This window comes from Trichechus manatus, unplaced genomic scaffold (assembly GCF_000243295.1).
Source record: "Trichechus manatus latirostris isolate Lorelei unplaced genomic scaffold, TriManLat1.0 scaffold00033, whole genome shotgun sequence".
Taxonomy (NCBI): domain Eukaryota; kingdom Metazoa; phylum Chordata; class Mammalia; order Sirenia; family Trichechidae; genus Trichechus; species Trichechus manatus.
In genome coordinates, this window is record NW_004443969.1 from 16,021,267 (window position 1) to 16,045,689 (window position 24,423).

Consider the following 24,423-nt stretch of genomic DNA (forward strand, 5'->3'; position numbering starts at 1 on the left):
CACAATTGGAAGAGCGTAGTCAATGTCACTGAACTGTGCATGTAGAAATTTTTGAAATGGTGTATCTTTGGCTATGTGGATTTTCACCAAAAAAAAAAAGGTTGAGACGTTAGAGGGTTGACATGTTGTGGGGTTGTTAACCAATGTCATAAAATAATATGTGTATTACTGTTTCATGAGAAACTATTTGTTCTTTAATTGTTCACCTGAAGTAGAATAAAAGGAAAAAAAGATGTAAATTACATCAGCAAACGAAGGCCCCGAAAGCATGACTTGATTCTACTTTGAGGAGGCAGCTCTTCCCTAGTTGTAGTTTGAGTGCCTTCTGACCTGAGGGGCTCATCTTATGGCAGCATATCAGACACTGTTCTGCTGCTGTTCATAAGGTTTTCTTTGGCTGATTTTTTAGAAGTTGACCACCCAGTCCTTCTTCCTAGTCTGTCTTAGTCTGGAAGGTGCTCTGAAACCTGTTCACTACAGGCGACCGTGCTAGTAATTGAAATACCAGTGACATAGCTTCCAGCATCACAGCAACACACCAGCCACCACAGTACAACAAAACTGACAGACAAGTGGTAGAACAATGCATGAGAGTTCCAATTTTTTGGGTCTTCAGTCATTAGTGTTCAGTGCTGTCATGGATTGAATTGTGTCCCCCGAAAATATGTGTATCAATTTGGCTAGGCCATAATTCCCAGTATTGTGTGATAGTCCACCATTTTGTCATCTGATGTGATTTTCCTATGTCTTGTAAATCCTACTTCTATGATGTTAATGAGGGGGAATAAGCAGCAGTTATGTTAGTGAGGCAGTACTCAATCTACAAGATTGGATTGTGTCTTGAGCCAATTTATTTTGGGATATAAAAGACGGAAATGAACAGAGAGACATGGGACCTCATACTACTAAGGAAGCAGTGCCGGGAGCAGAGCACGTCCTTTGGACCAGGGGTTCCTGCATGGAGAAGCTCCTAGTCCAGTGGAAGATTGATGAGAGGGACCTTCCTCCGGAGCCGACAGAGAGAGAAAGCCTTCCCCTGGAGCTGACACCCTGAATTTGGACTTTTAGCCTACTTTACTGTGAGGAAATAAATTTCTCTTTGTTAGAGCCAAAAAAAAAAAAACAAAAAAAACAACATAAAGTAAAACAACACCTGTCTCAGAAGTAGGATGAAAACTTAAGCCTGCACGTTTTCTTTTTTTTACAAGAAACCATCATTTCTGAAGAAACCAATTTATATAAACATGAACAAAATAAGCATATTTTCACTAGTTGCATTAAAAAGAAAACTTTTATTTACTTGCCTACCCATAACTGTATTTCTTTACTTTGCAATAGGTATGTTCTCTTTAATTTTGATTAACGTAAGTGGATTTCATATTGTGCAGATTTTGAAAGAACAGCCAGATATGAGTAAAATAATGTTTATGGCCCTCCCTAGAGGCAATTACTAGAAACAAGTTATTAATCTTTCCAAGCTTTTTAATATATTTTGATAAATAGGATCATCCTGCAAAAATTGTTTTTCAACTCACTTTGTTTACTTATCAGTTTGTCTTAGAGTTATTTTCTTGTCAGTCTGTATAGCTCTACATAGTGCATTTTAACTGCTACTTAGTATTATTCATATCATAAATGCAACATTATTCTTTTATGGATTGTTATTGATTTCCAGCTTATTATTATAAATGATGCTTCTTTTTTAACATGTGTATACTTAAATAGAATAGATAACCAATAGTGAAATTGTTGAGTTGAACATCATGTACGATTTCAATTTTAATAGATATTGCTTAAATAATGCTTCAAAACCAGTGACAATTTTTATTCTTCCCAGCAGTGTTGGAGAGGTGTTGTTTTCTTATGTTCTCCCTAATGCTATATGTTATCAATCTTTTAATTTTTTTTTAATGTGAAGAATGTGATAAAAATCATATTATTGGGTTAATTTACATTTTCTTAATTGGTAAGATATTAAGTACCTCTTATGTGCCTAATTAGGATATTTGTATTTCCTTTTCTATGAATTGCTTTGACAAATCCTTTTAATTTTTTTCTGACATGCTGTTTGTCTTTATTCTGTAATAACTCTTTCTCTGTTACATATATCGTGAATATTTTTGAACAGTTTATTTTCTGTATTTCTTCTTACACTTCATGTCCTTTGTCATAAAAAAGATTGTTAAAATCCTATGCAGTAATACATACATATATTTCATAGCTCCAGGATTTAGTGTCCTGTTTAAGAAAATGTTTGACACCCAATATCATAAAATATATATATATATTTTCTTACTTTCCTAAATTTTGTATCTTTGTACTCAAATTTTATTTTTGTAGATGTTTTGAGGTAAAACCCTAACTCTATCTTTTTTTCCCAAAAATGAATTGACAGTTATCCCAAGTTCATTCTTTGTGCGTGTGTGTGTGTTGTTTTGGAGGGGAGGGTATGACTAGTGTCAGTGGAAAGGGATTGAACTAGACCCATTATTTTTAGAGTAGTTAATTATTAAATTGCTTTAAAAATCACCTTAAGGCCTCCTCCCTCCATATTTTTAATGTTTATTAAAGAAAATGTTTCATTTTACTTGAATCCACAATCAATGCCCATGGAAGCAGCAGTCAAGAAATCAAACAGTGCATTGCTTTGGGCAAATCTGTTGCAAAAGATTTCTTTAAAATGTTAAAAAGCAGAGATATCACTTTAAAGATTAAGGTTTGCCTGACCCAAGCCATGGTATTTTCAAATGCCCCATATGCATGTGAAAGCTGGACAATGAATAAGTAAGACCTAAGGTGGACTGATATCTTTTAATTATGGTGTTGGTGAAGAATATTGAATATACCATAGACTGCCAAAAGAACAAACAAATCTGTCTTGGAAGAAGTAGAAACAGAATGCTCCTTAGAAGCAAGGATGGCAAGACTCTCTCTCACATAGTTTGGACACGTTGTCAGGAGGGATCAGTCCCTGGAGAAGGCCATCATGCTTGGTAAAGCACAGGGTCAGCTAAAAAGAGGGAAACTCTCAAAGAGATGGACCGACACCATGGCTGCAACAATGGGCTCAAGCATAACAACGATTGTGAGGATGGTGCAGGACAGGCAGTTGTTTTTTTCTGTTGTACATAGGGTTGCTGTGAGTCAGAACTGACTTGATGGCACCTAACAAAAACAACAACATATTTTAAGTTGACTCACGTTGTGTTGTAGGCTATAGTTTCTGATACTCTTCTGAGTTTGACACACTGCATTCTAACTAGGAAATTCTCACAATTTTTCACTGATGATTGTTATGGTTGTTAGCTGCCATCAGGTTGGCGCCTACTCATGGTGACCTTTTGTATAACAGAACAAAATGTTGCACAGTCCTGCATCATCCTATGATCGTTGTTTTGCTTCAGTTGATTGTTGCAGCTATTTTGTCAATCCATCTCATTGAGGATTCCCCTCAACAATAATGCTGATTGTACACTTTTCAATTTCCCAGCATTGTTATAAAATTATTTTGTTAAAAATGACTTTTTGGTATTTTTTAGGGATAACCTGCCCCCCCAAAATACCAAACCTTTTGCAGTCAAGTTGATTCCAACTCATAGTAACCCTATTGGACAGAGTAGAACTGCCCCATAGGGTTTCCAAGGAGTGGCCGGTGGATTTGAACAGCCAACCTTTCGGTTAGCAGCCGTAGCTCTTAACCACTGTGCCACGAGGGATCCATTTTTAGGGATATAGAGTGCAAAGTAGATTGAATTGTTTGCATGGGCTAATATTTAGTCCTTTCCATCAGTATTTATCTGACAGATGTATTCCATAGAATGTAAACTCTTTGGGAACAAGAATTTTATATTTTCAGATATTTATGCTGAACCTCTTGCCTACTATCTGCAAGATATTTGGCAATTAAATAGTGTATTGTATAGAAATAAATGGAAATTTTTGTAATAAATCAGGATCAGATTTTCAGATAACACACTACCATATCATCCTTCACTATCTTTTTAAATAACATTAAGATTTTAGTATGATAATTTAATACATAAACCAATTTCTCCTTGCAAAGTGAAAAAAATCCCACTCATACTTTTCTTTGTTTGGTTAAAAAACAATATAAAATGAGCTTTTTTTTTTTTTTTTCTTTTTTTTTTTTTTTTCTCATCTTTTTTTTTTCAAACCCGCTGCTGTTGATTGAGTCCGACTCATAGTGATCCCATAGGACAGAGCAGAACTGCCCCATAGGGTTTCCAAGGAGTGGCTGGTGGATGTGAACCGCCGACCTTTTGGTTAGCAGCTGAGCTCTTAACCACTGCGCCACCTGAGGCAAAATGAGCTTTTTTAATGTAGAAAGCACTTAAAATTTTCCGTGTCAATTGAAATTTCTTTACGTGTAAACTGTAGGTGTTCAAAAGCATCAGAAAGGATTGAAGTTTATGCATGACAAATACTGTACTATTTTTTAAATTGAATCTAATGCTAGGGTAAAAGGGGAGAACATAGTTTAAAAAAAATAATTCAGTCTATTCTTCAGATTCCCATTTGCATGAATGAACTATAGACTTTCAGAGTTCTGCTTATGTTTAGATGTAGAAAGCCACAAGAGAACATTGACACAACAATAAGAGAACGCCTGATAATCCGCAAGATCATAACTTTCTTGAGTCCATCTAAAAGTGGAGGTCCTGAGACAACAAAATGAAGTGAAATCCAAAGGATAGCAGCCTCTTCCAGGAAAGAGGGGACACTTGAACTGTTTACTGTTTCACCTTTAGTATAGACCTTTGCCAGAGCATAAGAGAGACAGATAACTTCCATAAAAGCAGAATTTAAGAAAAGATTAAAATTATTAAGGCTGAGTGTGTTTTAATGTGAGAGTTTAGAACCTCTGGGAGCCCTGACACGAAGGGTTCCTTTAGATTCACAAAAGAAAGATTGAGGGCAAGGTAGGAGACCTGAGAGAAACTCCTGTGCGTCACACAGACATGAAATCCCAGACCAATTCCCCAGATCTTTCTCTCAGATAAATAAAAATTAAGCCACCGAAGAAGGGGCAGGAAATCTTTCCATTCCTAGAAGCCTATCAAAGATCCACTGCATGTGAGGTAGGGCAGAAACGGAAATCATGGCCACAACAAGAGAGGTGGAAAGCCCTCCCTCCTCAAGTCCTAAGCAAAGGTAAACTGTCACCAGGGGAGGGGTAGTTGGCCATAACAACCAACACTAGTGTATTGTTTGGAAAAGGATAAGAAGCTCCACTGCCACTAATCTCAGACAAAAGTGCACAGATACTCAGGAAAAAAAAAGACAAAAAGAGCTATCCAGCTCTGTAGAAGGTACAGGAAAGCTGCTTGGACCCAGAATCCTGAACTGATACAAAAAAACAGATGTTTGTTACCACTGAGAGTGGGGCAGAAAATTATCTTCTTCTCAATACTTTCCAAAGACACAGGGTAGAGTTTGACTGCCATGGAAGGAAAAGCAGATAGAGACCCATCACCAAAACCTAGGCATACATGATCTGCCTAAGACCAAGACTGGACCACAGGTCTCACCACAGGTCTCCCACTTAGTAAAAAGTCACAGAAGCCTACCATTCAGGGAGAAGTTAGAGTGTAGAGAGAGACCCCTTGCATAGGTAGCCATGCAGAGACTGTTGAAAGGTGAAGGATGAGCAGGCATACTCTACACCTCGCACGTAGCACATGGTAGTAGTATCAACTCACCACCGGAGAAATCTGAAACCTGTGGTTCACCAAAGGAAAATATAGAAAGGACAAACCCAAAACCAGTCTATTTACTAAGTAAATTGACTAAACTCCCACATAATAAACTGACAGAAGAAATATGCTTTTTTCTAGGCATAAATTTTACTAATCTGAGTGTCCAATGTTTTTCAACATACAATATCTGATATTAAATTAAAAAATTATGAGATAACAAAAAAGGCAAGAAAAAACAAACAACTCATCTAGGTTAAACAATCAACAGAAGAGGTAAAGCTGTCAACAGAATCAGACCTTAAGATGACCTAGATGTAGGAATCTTCAAATTAAAATCACAAAGAGTTATCAACATACACTTACTAAAATGGCTCAGACTAAAAAGGGTTGACAATATGAAGTGCTGGAGAAGATGCAGAGCAACTGGAACTGTCATATTTTGCTGTTGTAAAAGCAAAATGATTCAGTCACTTTGGAAAACAAGTTGAACAGTTTGATAGTTTCTTATAAAGTTATATACTCAATTACCATGTTATTGGGCAATCTCACTTATAAAAATAAAAACACATATCCACACAATGTACTATACATAACCTTTATAATAGCTTTATTTATTATTGCCCAAAGTTGAAACCACCCAAATATCCATCAACTAGAAATGAATTAAAAAATTGTTGTACATCCATACAATGTAATACCACTCACCAATAATAAAAAAAATAAAATAACTGACACATTCAACAATACAGAGAAATCTTGAAAACATTATGCTAAGTGAAGCAAGCCAAACTTAAAGAATATACACTGTGTGATTCAATTTGTGTGACATTTCAGAAAAAGCAAAAACAAAAGGAAGAGAAATCAAATTAGAACAGAAATTAGTTTAGTGGTCATCAGGAAAATGAAGGAAATTTTGGGGGTGATGGAAATGTTCTGTATCTTGATTGTGGTGGTGGTTACTCGACTGGATATGTTTACTAAAACTCATTGAACTGTACCCCTAAAAGGGGTAAATTTTACTATAATATTCTGTAGTAACTTGACTTCTAAAAACATAATTTTAAAAATATGCTAGAGTTTATAAAAAAATACTACAAGCATTCAGAGTAAAATTTGCTGCCATTTTTTGATATAACAAAAGAATACTAGTCAGTTCAGTCATTTTGGTTAGAAAAATAGAAAGAAAAAGATCAATTATTTAAAGAGTTTTTCTTATATGATGTCAAATAACTAATCTTATTGACATTTAATCCAGGAGGATTTTGGTGTAGTTAAATATAGTTAAACATATCTGACAAAGGTTGTCTTCTGATAAATCAGTCTTTGATGCAGCTAGTGTGGAATGCATATACTCTTGGCGAGATGCTTTAGGTTCCTTCTACTAGATCATACCACCCATATTCCAACTTGTTTAGTTCACAAATCATAACTGTCATACCCAAAAGTTACATGACTTTTTCTGGGGCATAAGATAATATAAGAAGTGATAGAAATTAATCAATAAGAACAGTTCTATGACTTGCCATGAAGTACAGTGAATAAGCAATCTTTTCATCCATCTTGAAAGCCAGTGTCTATCTGGGCTAGAGATAATGTTAATTTTTATGTACCCCTTTCATGTATTTTGTGATTCCTGAGAATCTGGATATAAATTTAACTCAGATGATGTTGTTCACTGAGCAGAAATAATGCAACATCTCATCTTCCTTACACTTACAAATACATATATAATAGACAAAGGTGACATCTGACTTGTTACAATTGGAAGAAAGGAAGAAAGAGTGGAAGGATGCTCTTTCACTTCATGTGATAGCACTTTCATGGGACCTCTTGAGAGCTTTTTTGTTAGAATCTAGGAAATATTTAAAATTAGATAATAAGAAGAAGAATCTAGCAGCATAAAGGTGAGTGAAAAAATACTCTCTGTTACCACCCATGTTTAAATAAATTTAAAAAATATTTTATCATTGTTATTCTTATACGTTGTTTTCAGGTATTGTTTGGATCATTTCCTAATGACTATCAGGATATCTTGCAATTTGTGTGACCACTCTTGTAGCATAAGGAGCAAAAGTAACTCACTGTGGCATTTGTAATGAGATGCTAAAATGAAGTTTTGATTAGCGGTCATGATGAAAAAAACGAGAATGAGGGGGAAACAACAAAACAAACCTCATATTTTACAAAACTATTGGACCAGAATTGTTTCCACAACTCTCGAACCCCTCAACATCAATAACATAAAGGGAATAGAATATGAAGTAGACTGGTGGATTTTAGGAGATTTATTTGGAGAGGGCGGATGCTTTTCTTTAAGTCCCTAGTCTCACACTTGGCTTAATCTGAGAAAGCTACCACGGGATCTAGAAGCAGGATAGTGGTGGCTGACTTGTACTCTACCTGCACTCCTTGAGTTTATTGAGTAAAAGGGTATGCAAATAATAAAAATAAATAAATCACAAGACAGAATATTGGCCAGAGGATGTCTTTGGTCCAGTACAACAAAATTGCCTTGCTGGGTACAGGGACTCCAACAATAAGAGGATGGATGTGAACTGGTTATTAAGGGATGCAAACTTATGAATGTAGTTTCATGCACGATGGCCAAGGTAAATGAAATTGGAGACATCCAGCAGAAAACCTCCAAAAAACTGGCATACTCACACATGTGGACACACACACTCTTTAAAATGTCAGTTTTTTACCCCAAGAGTATGGTCCCTAGACACCCTTTTAGCTCAGTAATGAAGTCACTCCTGAGGTTCACCCTTCAGCCAAAGATCAGACAGGCTCATAAAACAAAATGAGACTAAACGGGCACATAAAAGCCTGGGGGGAAGGACTAGAAGTCAGGAGAGAACAGAAAAGCTGGTAATAGGGAACCCAAGGTCTAGAAGAGACAGTGTTGACATGTCGTGGGGTTGTTAACCAATGTCATAAACAACATGTATACTGTTTAATGAGAAGCTAGTTTGTTCTGTAAACCTTCATCTAAAGTACATTTTTTTTTGAAAAGTCAGTTTTTAAGATCTGCCAGGTCAGAGAGAGGCCAGTTTATGAGAGACTAATTCAAATAAGACCTCTACTAGGCTCTCTATGAGTCAGAATCGACACAACGGCAATGGGTTTTTGGGTTTGGTTATATCCTTACCACTTTCAACCTTTTTACCCCTTCCCACCAATGCTGAGAAGGGGGTGAGCATTATAAACTGACCAGCAAGCTGGGAGGAGTGACTAGGAAAATAAATGCAGAGCAAAGAAATAAAGAATGAACCAAATATGTTCTCCTTTCCCTTTGTGGGCTTCTAGCCGGAAGGCAACACATGTGCAGAGAGGAGATGATTTGATAACAAATTGAGTTTAGAATTTTGATATATATGTATATATAGTGGATTGCACATTCTAATTACTGAAGTGAGACTGTTTCTGACTTAAAGTGACTGACAGGTCTGTCTGTTGTCTACTTGTGAGCAGAAAGGGTTGGGGTTTGACCAAGTGTTCATCTGTGGTAGGAAAGATTACTGTAGTGAATAAACTTTAAAGAATTTGGGAGGTAAAAATAAAGTTATACTTTAGATACATGACAGTTACATTTTCAACATACTGATTACACCAAACCAATTGCCTTACAGTTGATTCCGACTCCTAGTGACCCTAGATGCCTGAGTAGAACTGCCCTATAGCATTGCCAAGGCTGTAAATCTTTATGGAAGGAGACTGCCACACCTTTCTCCCGCAGAGTGGACAGTGGGTTCGTACCTCTGACCTTTCTGTTAGCAGCCTAGTGCTTAACGGCTGCACCACCAGGGCTGCTTCTACCATTTAAACAGACCGTGGCTTGTACCACACCCTTAAATTCTTTCAAAATGGCTAGTTTCAGAACTTTTTGAGCTTGCATTATAGATATATCCAATTCCACAATCTGAGCTAGTGTTCCCTACTTTTTGCCCCCAAAGTAAAGTGAACCAAGACTGATTTTTCAAACTTGTTTTATCACAAATTTATATTAACCTAACTAACTGTACAATTATAGTTAATGTTCATAATAGCAGTCCTAGGTGAATGAAGGATTCCAAAATGATTTCTGAAGTAGCAAATAAAAATCACATAATGCTAAGAATAATTGAGTAACAGTTGAATATATTTCTTCTATTTTAATTTATGCTGAAAGTTGCTAATTTATTTAAAGTGTATAAGAAAATTCTACTGATCAGAATATGTATTAGTGTTTAACAATTATACATGTAATAGTACTTTCATGGCATTTTGGAGATTGCTAAATATCTTCACATCTCTCTTTTGACTTCAACTGCAATCTAACATTTGTAAGACAATAGACTTGTTTTGTAGATGCTTCCAGAGCTAATCTGAGCCTGTGTGTGTATGTGTATTTGTCCATGCTTATGCGTGCACATGTGTGTTTCTGTCATATGGAAAAATAAACAAGGGGTCAGATATCTTTCCCCTGTTTACTGAAACCCTTTAGCCACCATGGCCAATTCCATAACTATCTTTTAGATCCCCATTTTCAATCTTCTTAAAAGCATGTCTACTTTTCAGAGAAAAAGACGTATATTAGCTTAAAGCTTTTTCAAATATCAACTTCATAAGAACCATCCAAATTTATGAGAAATATCTATATATGAAGTAAACACAAAACTGAACATAAGCTTTCAGAACTGAAATCACAAGTGAATTATGGAAAAAACATCATATTGATAGTTGACAAGAGTCATCATGTGCCAACAGGGTCTATCCTTGGTGCTCAGTAGGACAACAATATCCATTAGATTCTCAAGTGTTGCAAATGCTCACAAATCTCTTCTCAACAGTTTTAATTAGGAAATGTCCCATAACAGATAAATATATTCATTATTTCCTTTAACGGTCGGCCAGAGCACTGCTACAACTCTCAAAGTCTTAGAGCTTTTCTTTATGAGAAAACTCAGAGTTAAAAGCATAAAAAGAAGATTGATACTCACCTGAAATCTAATAGCCAACAATAAAGGCTTGTTCTTAATTTTAAAGTGTTTTCCAAGGCATTATCACTATTTACAGTTCATAAGAACTTTCTAGCTTAATTCATTAGTGATATCTCAGCATGTTGGTTTCATCACTGCAAAACTCAATCTATATGAGACACAAGAAATTCCTAGAGAGTTCTGCAATGATGAAACTCATTGAAATCCAAAAACAAAAGATTATATCTAGGGGCAGGAAATTACAATCTTATCTTAACATCTGTATCATTTGGGTTCACACTACATGCTTGATCTAACTGGTACCATAGGGCTGGTTAGAGCAGAGGCCTGAAACTATATCTGGAATTCTGAATCTATCTTAAGCTGGTGGTTTATTCCATGTGTGTGTATGTGTTTGGGAAAGCAAGAGTTCTAAGTATTAGAATAAATTATCAAATAATAATTGATGACACAGATATAACACTACATATTTCAGCTCAAAATTGGAGGAATTGTTGGATTTTAAATTCCACGGGAAGAATATTGATATACTTGGGATGGAACTAAGCTGAGGTAGGGTCTGATCCTTCAGATGCTGGACTAGCAACCACATAAATATGGTATTGTTCTTTGATAGCATGTCAAAAATTCTCTTTAAACATGACATTTGGAGAATATGCGTGGCATGGAGGAACTGCTTTCCCTTCTTCCTGGCTACACGTCTATTCATAACATCATAAAAGACAGCCTACCTTCGATCCTGTCCAAAGTTATTCATTACTCTTTCACTTCATAATACCTACAAAAATTTGCAGCTAAAGAAAGACTTTGAAGTGTGGCAACATGTATATCTTCTACAGACCTCAACCAAGTAGAATCTACCATAAGAAGGATATAAGGTCAGTATAGCAAAATGGTTGATAGCACACGCTCTGTATTAGTTTCCTTTGGCTCCTATAACAAATCACTACAAACTCAGTGAATAAAAGCAACACATTTATTTTATTACAGTTTTGGAGGCCAAGAGTCCAAAATAAGTTTCACTGTGCTAAAGTTAAAGTGTCAACAGGGCTTGTTCCTTCTAGAAGCTCTAGGAGAGAATTCATTTCCTTGTCTTTTCTAGCTTCTGAAGGCCACCAAGATTCCTTGGCTCCTGACCTTTGTATCCTGATCCCTTGCATCACTCTAACCTCTTGCTTCTGTCATTATATCTCCTACTTCCTCCAATGTCCTTTCTGCCTCTGTCTCATAAGAACCTTTGTGATTAAATTTAGAGCCCATCTGAATTACCCAGGTTAATCTTCCCATCTCAACATCCTTAACTTAACCATATCTGCAAATAACTTTTGCCATATAAGGTAACAATAATAGATTCCGGGGATTTGAATGGGAATATCTTTTGTGGGGGGAGCATTATTCAGCCTACCACAGACTCTAAAATCAGATCACATAGACTGTCATTCTAGCATTATTAGAAGATAATTCTTCATTGTTCTCTCACATATCTGCCCATCTTGGGACCAGAGACATTGACTGCCTTTGCTCCAGACTATATTTTCACAGATGTTGGTAAAGTGTAAATACTATTGGGAGATAGAGATAGTGTCTCTCTCTGTAACAAAGGGCAAGACTGATGAAGCTTTGGAAGATAGAGAGAGCATCTCCCTCTGGAGCAATGAACAGGCATGTCCACTGTTGTGTTACAACAAAAGATTTGGGTTCAGGATTCCTGTCCTGTAACACACCCCACTCATGTGCAGGTGTTACCTGGTCCTCTTTGTGTCACCTTGTGGGGACTGGGGTCAGGAATGGGACACAAAATTAATGATGCTCTGGTGACTGCTATAGTTGTAAGTTATATATATATATACTTTGCCTCTGAATCAGATATGAATCATATCTTCTGCCAGCATTCAGAAAAGTGTAACAGGCTAACTTCTTAGCTTGCAAGAATAAAATTTCAAAACTTTCATTTGTTGACAAGTTATGCTACTTACCAGATACAAAACCTTCAATAAAGTATTTAAACTTCTTGATTCTTAATTTCCCATCTATAAAATAGAGTGAATAATAAAACTTACCTCAGGGTTTGTTGAATGGATTAAATAGTATAAAGCATAGAAAATGAGCAATTCTGTTACATTGTAAGCACTCATTTAAGGTTAGCTATCATTGCTGTTATTGTTGTCAATAATATTACTGTCACAAAATAAAGCGGTATACTGTTGTCAGGTGCCGTCAAGTCAGTTCCGACTCATAGCTACCATATGTACAACAGAACAAAACACTGCTCGGTCCTGCACCATCCTCATAATCTTTGTTATGCTTGAGCTCATTGTTGAAGCTACTGTGTTAATCGATCTCATTGAAGGTCATCCTCTTTTTTGCTAACCCTCCACTTTACCTAGCATGATGTCCTTCTCCAAGGACTGATCCCTCCTGATAACATGTCCAAATTATGTGAGATATAGTCTCGTCATCCTTGCTTCTAAGGAGCATTCCAGTTGTAGTTCTTTCAAGACAGATTTGTTCATTCTTTTGGCAGTTCATGGTATAGTCAATATTCTTCGCCAGCACCACAACTCAAAGGCATCAATTCTTCAGTCTTCCTTATTCATCATTCAACTGTCACAGGCACATGAGGCAATTGAAAACACCATGGCTTGGGTCAGGCACACTTTAGTCTTCAAGGTGATATCTTTGTTTTTCAAGACTTTAAAGAGGTCTTTTACAGCAGATTTGCCCAATGCAATGCGTCTTTTGATTTCTTGACTGGTGCTTCCATAGGTGTTGATTGTGGATCCAAGCAAAATGAAATTCTTGAGAACTTCTATCTTTTCTCCGTTTATCATGATGTTGCTTATTGGTCCAGTTGTGAGGATTTTTGTTTTCTTTCTATTGATGTGTAATCCACAGTGAAGTCTTTGATCTTCATCAATAAGTGCTTCAAGTCCTCTTCACTTTCAGCAAACAAGTTGTGTCATGTGCATAACGCAGGTTGTTAATGAGTCTTCCTCCAATCTTGATGCCCCATTCTTCTTCATATAGTCTAGCTTCTCAAATTATTTGCTCAGCATAAAGATTGAACAGATATGGTGAAAAGATACAACCTTGATGTACACCTTTTATGACTTTATACCACAAAGTATCCCCTTGTTCTATTTGAGCGACTGCTTCTTGATCTACATACAGTTTCCTCATGAGCATTATTAAGTATTCTAGAATTTCCATCCTGTGCAATGTTATCCATAATTTGTTATGATCTACACAGTCAAATACTTTTGCAGAGTCAATAAAACAGAGGTAAACATCTTTCTGGTATTCTCAGCTTTTGGCCAGGATCCATCTGACATCAGCTATGATACCCCTGGTTCCACGTTCTCTTCTGAATGCAGCTTTAATTTCTGGCAGTTCCCTGTTGATATACTGGTGCAGCCACTTTTGAATGATCTTCAGCAAAATTTTACTTGCCTGTGTTATTAATGATATTGTTCGATAATTTCCACATTCGGTTGGATCACTTTTCTTGGGAATAGGCGTAAGTATGGATCTCTTCCAGTCGATTGGCCGGGTAGCTGTCTTCCAAACATCCTGGCATAGATGAGTGAGCACTTCCGGCACTGCATCCATTTGCTGAAACATCTTATTTGGTGTTCCATCAATTCCTGGAGCCTTGTTTTTTGCCTATGCCTTCAGTGCAGCTTGGACCTCTTCTTTCAGTACCATTGGTTCCTGATCATATGCTGCCTCCTGAAATGGTTGAACATTGACCAATTCTTTTTGGTATAGTGACTCTGTATTCTTTCCATCTTTTTTCGATGCTTCCTGCTTCATTCATTATTTTTCCCTGTTAAATCCTTCAATATTGCAACTCAAGGCTTAAATTTTTTCTTCAGTTCTTTCAGCTTGAGAAATGCTAAGTGTGTTTTTCTCTTTTGGTTTTCTAAATCCAGGTCTTTGAACATATCATTATAATACTTTGTCTTCTCAAGCTGTCCTTTGAAATCTTTTGTTTAGCTCTTTTACTTCATCATTTCTTCCTTTTGCTTTAGCTACTCAACATTCAAGAGCAAGTTTCAGAGTGTCTTCTGACAACCATTTTGGTCTTTTCTTTCTTTCCTGTCTTTTTAATGACCTCTTGCTTTCTTCATGTATAATGTCCTTGATGTCATTCCACAACTCGTCTGGTCTTTGGTCATCAGTGTTCAATTCATCAAATCTATTCTTAAGATGGTCTCTAAATTCAGGTGGGATATACTCAAGGTCGTACTTTGGCTCTTGTGGACTGGTTTTCATTTTTTTCAGTTTTCACTTGAACTTTCATATGAGCAATTGATGGTCTGTTCCACAGTCAGCCCCTGGCCTTGTTCTGATTGATGATATTGAGCTTTTCCGTTGTCTCTTTCCACAGATGTAGTCGATTTGATTCCTGTGTATTCCATCTGGCAAGGTCCACGTATACTCGCTGCTTACTGGTGAAAAAAGGTATTTGCGATGAAGAAGTCATTGATCTTGCAAAATTCTATCATGTGATGTCTGGCATCGTTTCTATCACCACGGCCATATTTTCCAACTACCGATCCTTCTTTGTTTCCAGCTTTCGCATTCCAATCACCAGTAATTATCAACACATCCTGACTGCATGTTCAATCCATTTCAGACTACAGAAGTTGGTAAAAATCTTCAATTTCTTCATCTTTGGTCTTATGGCTGGTGAGTACATTTGAATAATACTCGTATTAACTGGTCTTCCTTGTAGACATATGTATATTATCCTATCATTGTATTTCAGGATAGATCTTGAAATGCTCTTTATGACGATGAATGCAACGTCATTCCTCTTCAAATTGTCATTCCCAGCATAGTAGACTATAGGATTGTCCAATTCAAAATGGTCAATATCAGTCCATTTCAGCTCACTAATGCCTATAATATCAATGTTTATGTGTTCCGTTTCATTTTTGACAATTTCCAATTTTCCTACTTTCATACTTCATACATTCCATATTCTGATTATTATTGGATGTTTGCAGCTGTTTCTTCTCATTTTGAGTCATGCCACATCAGCAAATGAAGGTCCCAAAAGCTTGACTCCAGCCACATCATTAAGGTCAAATCAACTTTCAGGAGATAGGTCTTCCTCAGTCGTCTTTTAAGTGCCTTCCAACCTGAGGGGCTCATCTTCTGGCACTATATCAGACAATGTTCTGCTGCTATTCACAAGGTTTTCACTGGCTAATTCTTTTCAGAAGTAGACCACCGGGTCCTTCTTCCTAGTCTAGATGAGTCTGGAAGCTCAGCTGAAACCTGTCTACCATGGGTGACCCTGCTGGTATTTGAATACCAGTGGCATAACTTCCAGCATCACTACAACACACAAGCCCCCACAGTACAATAAACTGACAGACGTATGGGAGTAGAGCCTATTTAAAATTAAGGCACATATGGGAGACAAAAAGTTTTGCCAAATTTGCATTTGATTATAATATCAAGATCAAATTTTGTATACTTGGAAACACATTTTATTTGCAATGATAAAGATCACAGTTGGCAAGAACTGCAATTGTATAAATCTTATATTTGCATTGTCTCAATTATAGTATGACCCAAAGAAAAAGAGGCAGATTTCAGGTCATCGATGCCACAACAAAATGAGCAGCACAAATGGAAAGCCTGTATTTTATATTTTATATAAAATGGTGACCTCAAGTGCCCAGTTTAATTATGGGATCTATTAAAACTATAGTTTTGTGGGTTTTTTTTTTTGTTATAGCTGCAGGCGTTAATAACTTCAAACCCAGAAAAATGCTTTGAAAGTTTTTTTTAATACTTAAAAAATATGAAACAATATGAAAGACAATTTTAACATGTTTTTATATATATATATGTACATATATACGTATATATATATATATATATCCTATTGTCGTCGAGTCAATTTTAACTCATAGTGACCCTGTAGACACAGTAGACCTGCCCCATAGGCTTTCCAAGGAGGGGCTGGTGGATTCGAACTGCCAACCTTTTGGCTAGCAGCCATGCTCCTAATCACTCTGCCACCAGGGCTCTCTCTCTCTTTCTCTTTATATATATACATATATATATATAAAATCTACTAAAATTAATTTATACAGTCTAAAAACAAGTACTGACTAAAGGAATATATGCAATAATAAATTGAATAGTAAATTTCCATTGTTATATATTTTCCTTTCTGCTGGAAGCTATAATTCACACTATAATGAAAAATAAATCTTAGACAAGATACCCAAGTATATAAAACCGAATTCAATCCTATTGAGAGCATCTGTCTTGTTCTCATAGATAAAATAACAATTATACCTGGCAAGAACAGCTAATTTAAATTCTTTGACCATCCAATCTAATTTTGCCTTCTGTTGACCTTTTCAGTTATTGCTCTATTCTATTTTATTTTCCATATAGCACTTATCAGCATTTATTCATGTATATTTTTGTTTATTGTCTGCCCCTCGCTATTCAATATAAGCTAAATATGAAGCTTTGCCCTGTTTACCATATCATTCTCATCATCTGAAACAGCACTTGGCCCATAAAAGGCACCCACTGAAAATTTATTGACTGGAAAAATTAATAACTCATGTAAGTAATTTAAAAAAATAGAGTACTAATTTTACAAAAACTTTGACAGAATTTCTAGAAGGGTAAAAAAAATACAGATTGATAAATATTTTGTCCTTACAGAATTCTACTTTTATTAAATCAATAACATGTCTTCATTTTGCAGATATTTTCAATAATTATTAAGATGTACGTAAGTAGAACAAATGGGTAACTTTTCCTTCTTATTTACTTAACTACTAATATTTTAACCCACAAAATTCCACAAACAGAGCTGATAGGATATACCCAAGTTAGAAGGCTTTTAAACTGCTGGGAGAAAAACAACAATCAAAAAAGGAATAGAGATAGATCTTTTTTGGAAAGTTGTTTTTCTTTTCTTTATAGAAAGGGTCTGAGCTTACCCTGAAGGTGCTCAAGCTATTTATGTTATATTTATAAACAGCTGAATCTTTACAGCCTTATACTTGAAGCAATACACATTTATCCTTAGACACAGAATTTCCACCAAGCTTAAAAATCCATTTGTCAAACTAAGCGTTGCTTTTCAGTCTTCAGGTTGGGTGGTAGATCCTCAAGCTAAATAAGTAAATACTTAATATTCCTGATTCCAAGATTCACAGGTTGTCATTTGCCAAATGCAGTCTTCCATTTTGACATGTTTATCTTCTATCACAATCTCTATTATCATTCTCCTTACTGGTAAGAAAAGAGACAAACTAATAAAAAGACAGTAAGCCACCCCTTGATATTGGAGTATCAAAGACTAAATGCATTTGAGATGTGAAATCTACAAAATGTTCTCAAAACCCTAAAAATGTTCTCTTAACTGTCAAAGCAACACCATACAGATCTGCCTGGCAGTCAGATGACTATCACAGCTGATCTCTGTTGCTATGGTAGAAGGGAAAGAACCACCAATATCACTGATAAGATATTGTTTTCAAAGTTAGGATTACTAGCTAGAACACTTAGCTGCAGCAAATAACTGATTTTTTTTTTAAAAAAGAAACTTCCTTATTACATTTTAGTCTCTGTTGAAAATGTGTAGGTCAAATACGGAGCAATCCAAATGCATCTAACTTAGACAGAAAGTGCAAGCTCATTATTCTTTAGAAATTATAAAGTCCCTATCATCTGCCCCACACTACAGAGAAAAGAAGTCACAGGAAAGTAGGCAGACAGTCTCTGTCACTTCCAATATGAAGTCCACATCTTAATATTAATTAGACATTCCATAGGAATGTTAAGTCATGGTAGATGTATTTTGCCTTAATCAGTAAACTATAAAAAAGAAATTAAATTTTTTTTTCATTTTAGTACAATATATTTAGTACTTTTTATCATGAAATGTTTGATTTTTAAAAAATGCTGAGCTGAACGAGCAAATCTCTTATGGTCCCCCCATTCCCTCCAAAAGACTGGAGAGACCATCATTCATCACCACTCACGCTGCAAATAATTTAATTCCAACTCTCTTCTAGTATTGTCTCCCCTTCCTCTCTCTCATTCATTCTTCACTCCAAAACCAGATTAATTGTCCTAAAATATTTCATTATGCTATTCTTCAGCATCAAATCATTTTCTGTCTCTTGCCCCTTCACTATAAATTCCAAACCCCTTCACCTCACAGGCAAAGCCTTTTAATTTACCACCTTTCAACTTCCATGTCTCCTCTGTTACTGTTACCTGCAAACAAAATCTCCAGTCATCATCTACTTAAAAGTTCTACTCATTCTCTTTCTGAAGTCTGTGCTTTTTGTTTTGTTTAGTTTTGCTTTTTTAATAGAATTCCTTGATGCTGAAATGTCCTCCTCTCCTCCTTAAACATTTTTCTTTTAATATCCGTCCAAATACCATTTCCTCCCCAAGGGCTTCTCTGATCACACCTACTTAAAGACATCTTTTCTTTCCTGTGGAATCTCATTTTGTTCTCCATTAATCATATACTTATTTGGCACAGTTTTGGACTTATTAATAAAATTCTGCAATTTCTTTAATATTTTTGTGTGCATATATTATCTCCAAAGGTAGATTTTTAACTTCTTGAAAGCACTGTTCTTTTGTTACTATGCTTAGTATCTCCTAAGATACCTAGCACAATGTCCTGCATATAGTAAAGCATACAATTAATGTTCACTAAGTTACAGATTTCTAAAGTAGTGAAGAAGTAAGCAGGCTTTATATATGAGGAAAATGAGGTCCAGAATCATTAATGTAGCTAAAGATGATGACTGCCAGTGAAAGATCTGGTGTCTTTTGTTATTAAACACTTAATATACTTGTTCCAAAGCTATATTGTTTTGGTATTTGATTGGTTATCCCTAAGCTAAATAATTTATTAAATGCATTGATTTTAATAGTGTTGTATGCATACATGTATGTGCATATAATTGCACATGTGTATCCGAATAAAAATGGATATATGTAATCAAACATCTCTGGAGATATTGATATTTCATGGGCAACCCTAGAGAACTCCATTTTAATGATTTATAAAGTAAGAGACAACTTGCAAGACTTGTGATGACTATTGATTATTTTAAATGTAGTTTGAATCCGTGACCAATATTCTAATGAGAACCAAACACTTATAAAATACATTTTATATTCGCCATATAGCACTATAAATATATAATTATAAATTTATATTTTCCCCAAAGGTGGATAATAGCCCAATTTAATTCCTATAGTATTTAAAATGTAGGGGACAATTCCAAGTTCAATTTTATAATCAAAGTTTTAATACTCTGGTATGTAAAAAAAAAAAAAATGAGAAAGTTACTAAAAAAATAAATCAACAAATATTTTTATATCAGCAAGAAGAAACCGGGTTCCGGTTAAAGTTAGTCTGACATACATTGGAGTTATCCTTTTAAAGTATTTTATCTCTGGGCAATTTGAAGTTAATGTCACTCAGTGCCACTTACCATCTTTCAGGATGGTTTCTCGATCCGTGCCATCTATCTTCTGCCGGCCAATTAGAAAACTGGTAGTGTCAGCAAAGTAGATATAATTGGTTTCTGCATGAAAATCTAAAGCCCGAGGGTTTACCAGATTTTCTATGGGAATCATGTATTCATCAGCTATCTTGGTATTTAAGTCCATTCCTCTAACAATTCCTGGGCGTCCTTTCCCATAAAAGAGGAACAACTCATTCTTTGGTCCTGCAGAAGAAAGATTACAAACATAAACAACTGATGTTGCCTAATCTTCTTTACACTGCATAATGCCCCTGTTTAATTAACCGGCACAATTAGCGTTTTTTAAATTCAATACCAAAAGTTAAACCCTAAAATGTGCCAAATGTATCTCGACGCAAGAAGGCCAGCTAATTGCATTACTTTAATTAAAACAGAAATTTACTTCCGTGAATAGGTTATATTTAGTCAATTATTCTTTTGTCTGTAACTGTCTGTACAGCAAAAACATGACAGATCATTGAATAACTTGTAACTGTGCAAAATGGATAACTATTAAAACATCCAGCACATTTAAACTTACAATCCATTACAATATGTCTAACACTTTATGTAGATACCAAATGTAGCATTCATTATATTTGACCATGCTAAAAACTTCCGAAAATTTAAAACACAACACCCCAGAGTTTATACCTACAGACTGTCAGAAGCAAGCAAAAAGAATTCAACAGCATCACTGACTTGCATGTGGATATATTACAGTTGTCCAAACACTTGATTTATTCTTTTAAGAAATGAAATCAACTACCAGTTATAGCATCATTTTTTCTTCACATTTTAATTAGAATGTTAGAGACTGATGCTGTCTGCCAGTAACTCTGATGTACAATACAGCCTTATCAAAAACAAAACAAAACAAAACAAAACAAAAACCCATGAAAAAAACAAACAACAGCAACAGAAAACTGTCTCCTGGTTTAAAAATGCCAGAATCAAGGTAGCTTTGTCTACAGGGAAAATTGGTTCTTTCAGACTTCTGCAGAAAAATACATACAAAGCTCTCAAATTACTAGGGCATCCTATGCTTGGCGTATTCTATATAATTTTTAGGGAAACACTTGATATGAAAGGGAAAATCAACTGAGCTTTATTAATAAAACTAAGGATGCAAAGGAGTCAATTGTATTTGGATAACTACACAATTATTGAGATACTCAGTAAAGTAAAATAATTGCATTATAGAAAATATAGAAACAAAAGAAAAGCAAAAAAAAAAAGCAATGGCTCATAACCCAAACCTTTAATACAAACAATATTATTTTATATGTTTTATACCATCTTTATTTTAAAATTAGTGTTATTGGATATTAATGCATATAAATCAATATGTATAACATATCTTAATATATAAAAAAATGAAACAAACAACATGTACCTAGCACAGGTCTGATGAATATTTCCAGCACAATGTAAGGCACGGATGGATCGATCTCTCTCCCATTTCAGAGACATCCAATACCCTGATCCTGATTCTTGTCTTTATCATATATATATATAAACATATATATATATATATTTAGCATATATGCATTATATATTCCCCAACAGTAGATTGTTTAATTTTGCATGTTTGGATTGCATGTGTGAACTATTCTGTGAATTAATTTTATTCTCATTATATTCCTGAGAGCCGTCCATGTTTCTTTTGTGTGTAATTGTGGTAGTTGTAGTTCTTTCATTTTTCACTAGTGTCTGGTATTCCACTATGTGATTATTTCAAATTCAATTTATATAGCTATTTTTCTAATCCATATTTAATGATATTGAAGAGTACACCCAATTTATATTCTACTTTTAGTGTTTAAATTTAGACTCAAAATAATTTTCTATGTCGATCCATTACTTTAAGCCTTATATTCTTTTTGTTTGATACACAATAATTTACCAAATCATCCTCAGTTTTTGTTGCTGTCTCTATGTTCATTATTATAATAATACTGAGTCAAGTATATTTTTTCAACACAGTATTTTAGACATTTTCTTAGATGATCTCTTAGTATACATTTCCAGAAATAGAATTACTGGGTGAAGTGCATAAACATCCTTCTCCCTCATTGAACTCCCAGCCTCTGCTTATCAAAATTTCAAGAACACTTTCTTTTAAAATAATATTTTATATGATTATAAAAGTAGCACAGATAGATTTGAAAATCGTTAACATTTCTGATTATTTCCTCCCAATTGTGTATGCATAGCTACTTTTGTTTTTATACAATTGGGATTTATACCTGCATTTTAGTACACTATTCATTTTAACTTAATGATATTTTGTCATGTCATTAAAAGGCCTTCAAAACATTCTTTCAAACGACAGCATAATGTTCTCAGCTAGATAAATAATGTAACATGGTCAGCTACTTACCTGTTGTTGAGTATTTAGATTGCTTCTGAGTTTTTGTTATTATAAACACATTTATAATGAATTTCCTCAGTCAAAGAGGGATTATTGTCAGATAGTATTATCGGTTTTATGGCCTTTGTATATCTTACCAATGTCTCTCCAAAGTGATATCAATTTCTAATGCCATTAGCAATGTTAGTTTCACCATATACATTCTTGGTAACTTTTCTTTTTATTTTTAATTGATGTTTTTATTCGTAATTGGTAAACTTGGTACTTCATTAGTTTAATATGCCTCTGTGTGTATGTATGTGTGTGTGTGTGTGTCTTTTAAATAAGGAAGGTAAGCAAATTTCCCCATCTTTTTCTTTTACTTTGTTTTTTAGTCATAGTCGATTGCCAGTCAATACTTACTATAAAGCTTCCTCTAATGCGTCTTCCTGTACTAATGTATTCTTCTATAGCTAGGGTTCCAGTTTTTATTTAAGTACCTAAAATCAGATGCATTAGCTCAAGTCTGGAATGTGGAAATGAGGCAGGGGACTCCTTTTGTTGCTTCTGCTACATATCTAATGAAGCAATTGATATTTTTCAACAGCTGTCTTCTTCAACTCACCTTTGTGAATATGAAGAGGCAAGGCACAGGGTGTCTTTTTTTTTTTTTCCTCAGCAGGGGACTATTAGATGTGACATGTTTCTGGAACTAATATGTAGTTGTGGTGCAAACTTCCTAATCCCTCTGTCTCAGCTAAAATGGTGTGTGTTTGAAGTTAACATTTCCTTTTGTGGCTTCCTGATGAACCAGATTCTAATTGTAGCAGATGTTCCAGTTTTCTTGCCAGGACAGTTTGATGTTGTTTTTTGGGAATGTTCTGAAGACCCAATCTACAAGCTGCTACTCTAGGCTTTCCAGTGATTTTGTAAGTACCAGCTAAGTCCGTCAAATCCCATACCTGGTTAAAATAGCTAGAATTGTTTCTGTTTACTATAAATGTGTTTTGACTGATACATTAAGTTAGGGATGACCGAATCATATACAACTCTGACGTTACGTTTTCACTCCCAAACATTGCATGTATGTATGCATGGATGTATGGATATGTGCATGTGATTGTACTTTTACAAGATCTGCCATCACTTTTTAAGTGGCAGTAAAACCACTCACACATGCACGTGTGCGTGCACGCACACACACACACACACACACACACACACACACTGCTTTTCCTATCTACAGGCTTACCACCCAGTAATCTCAATTATCCAGAAAGTCTCAGGAACACGAGACATAGTATCTTTACATTCCCAGTACTCAGTACAAAATCAGAAATGCAAATCAGAAATGTAAACAAAGTACTAAAATGCATATACTTTATCACAGTTGTACCTCTTCAGTTCTTAATTAGAACTATTTGTACTATTAATTCTAAGCAATTTAGATTAATTCTAAATTTGGATTAACTCTAACAAATTTTGTGGTCTCATTTCACAATCCTCAGGAAGCACATGGCAGGAAAGTGAATAGATGGCAGAGAGTAGTCAGAGAGGGAACACCGACAGAAATAAAAAGCTGTCAGTATGACAAAGGTAGAGACAAAATGGGCGCTGTAAAAAGCAAGCATCATAACATAAAAATTATGGTAATTGGGGGACATTTAATATAAAGACCAACAGTCTCCACATGGATCCCATTTCTACCAGGGCCATTCAAAAATACCTGACTATGAAAACTTTAACTAAAGACTTTAACTACTTTTTGTGTAATGTGTTAAACTTCTAATAGTCTTTCATATATATATATATAAGCATTCGTTTATTTA

At 35.1% G+C, this 24,423-nt stretch overlaps 1 protein-coding gene across 1 annotated transcript in view; it reads right to left on the reverse strand.

The window, feature by feature from the left end:
- Positions 1–24,423, reverse strand: part of LRP1B (LDL receptor related protein 1B) — a 1,771,065-nt gene that overhangs the window by 890,275 nt on the left and 856,367 nt on the right. The window contains exon 11 of the mRNA XM_004375116.1: positions 20,209–20,445. Within this exon, the coding sequence (XP_004375173.1) occupies positions 20,209–20,445 (237 nt within the window). The remainder of the gene's footprint in view (positions 1–20,208; positions 20,446–24,423) is intronic.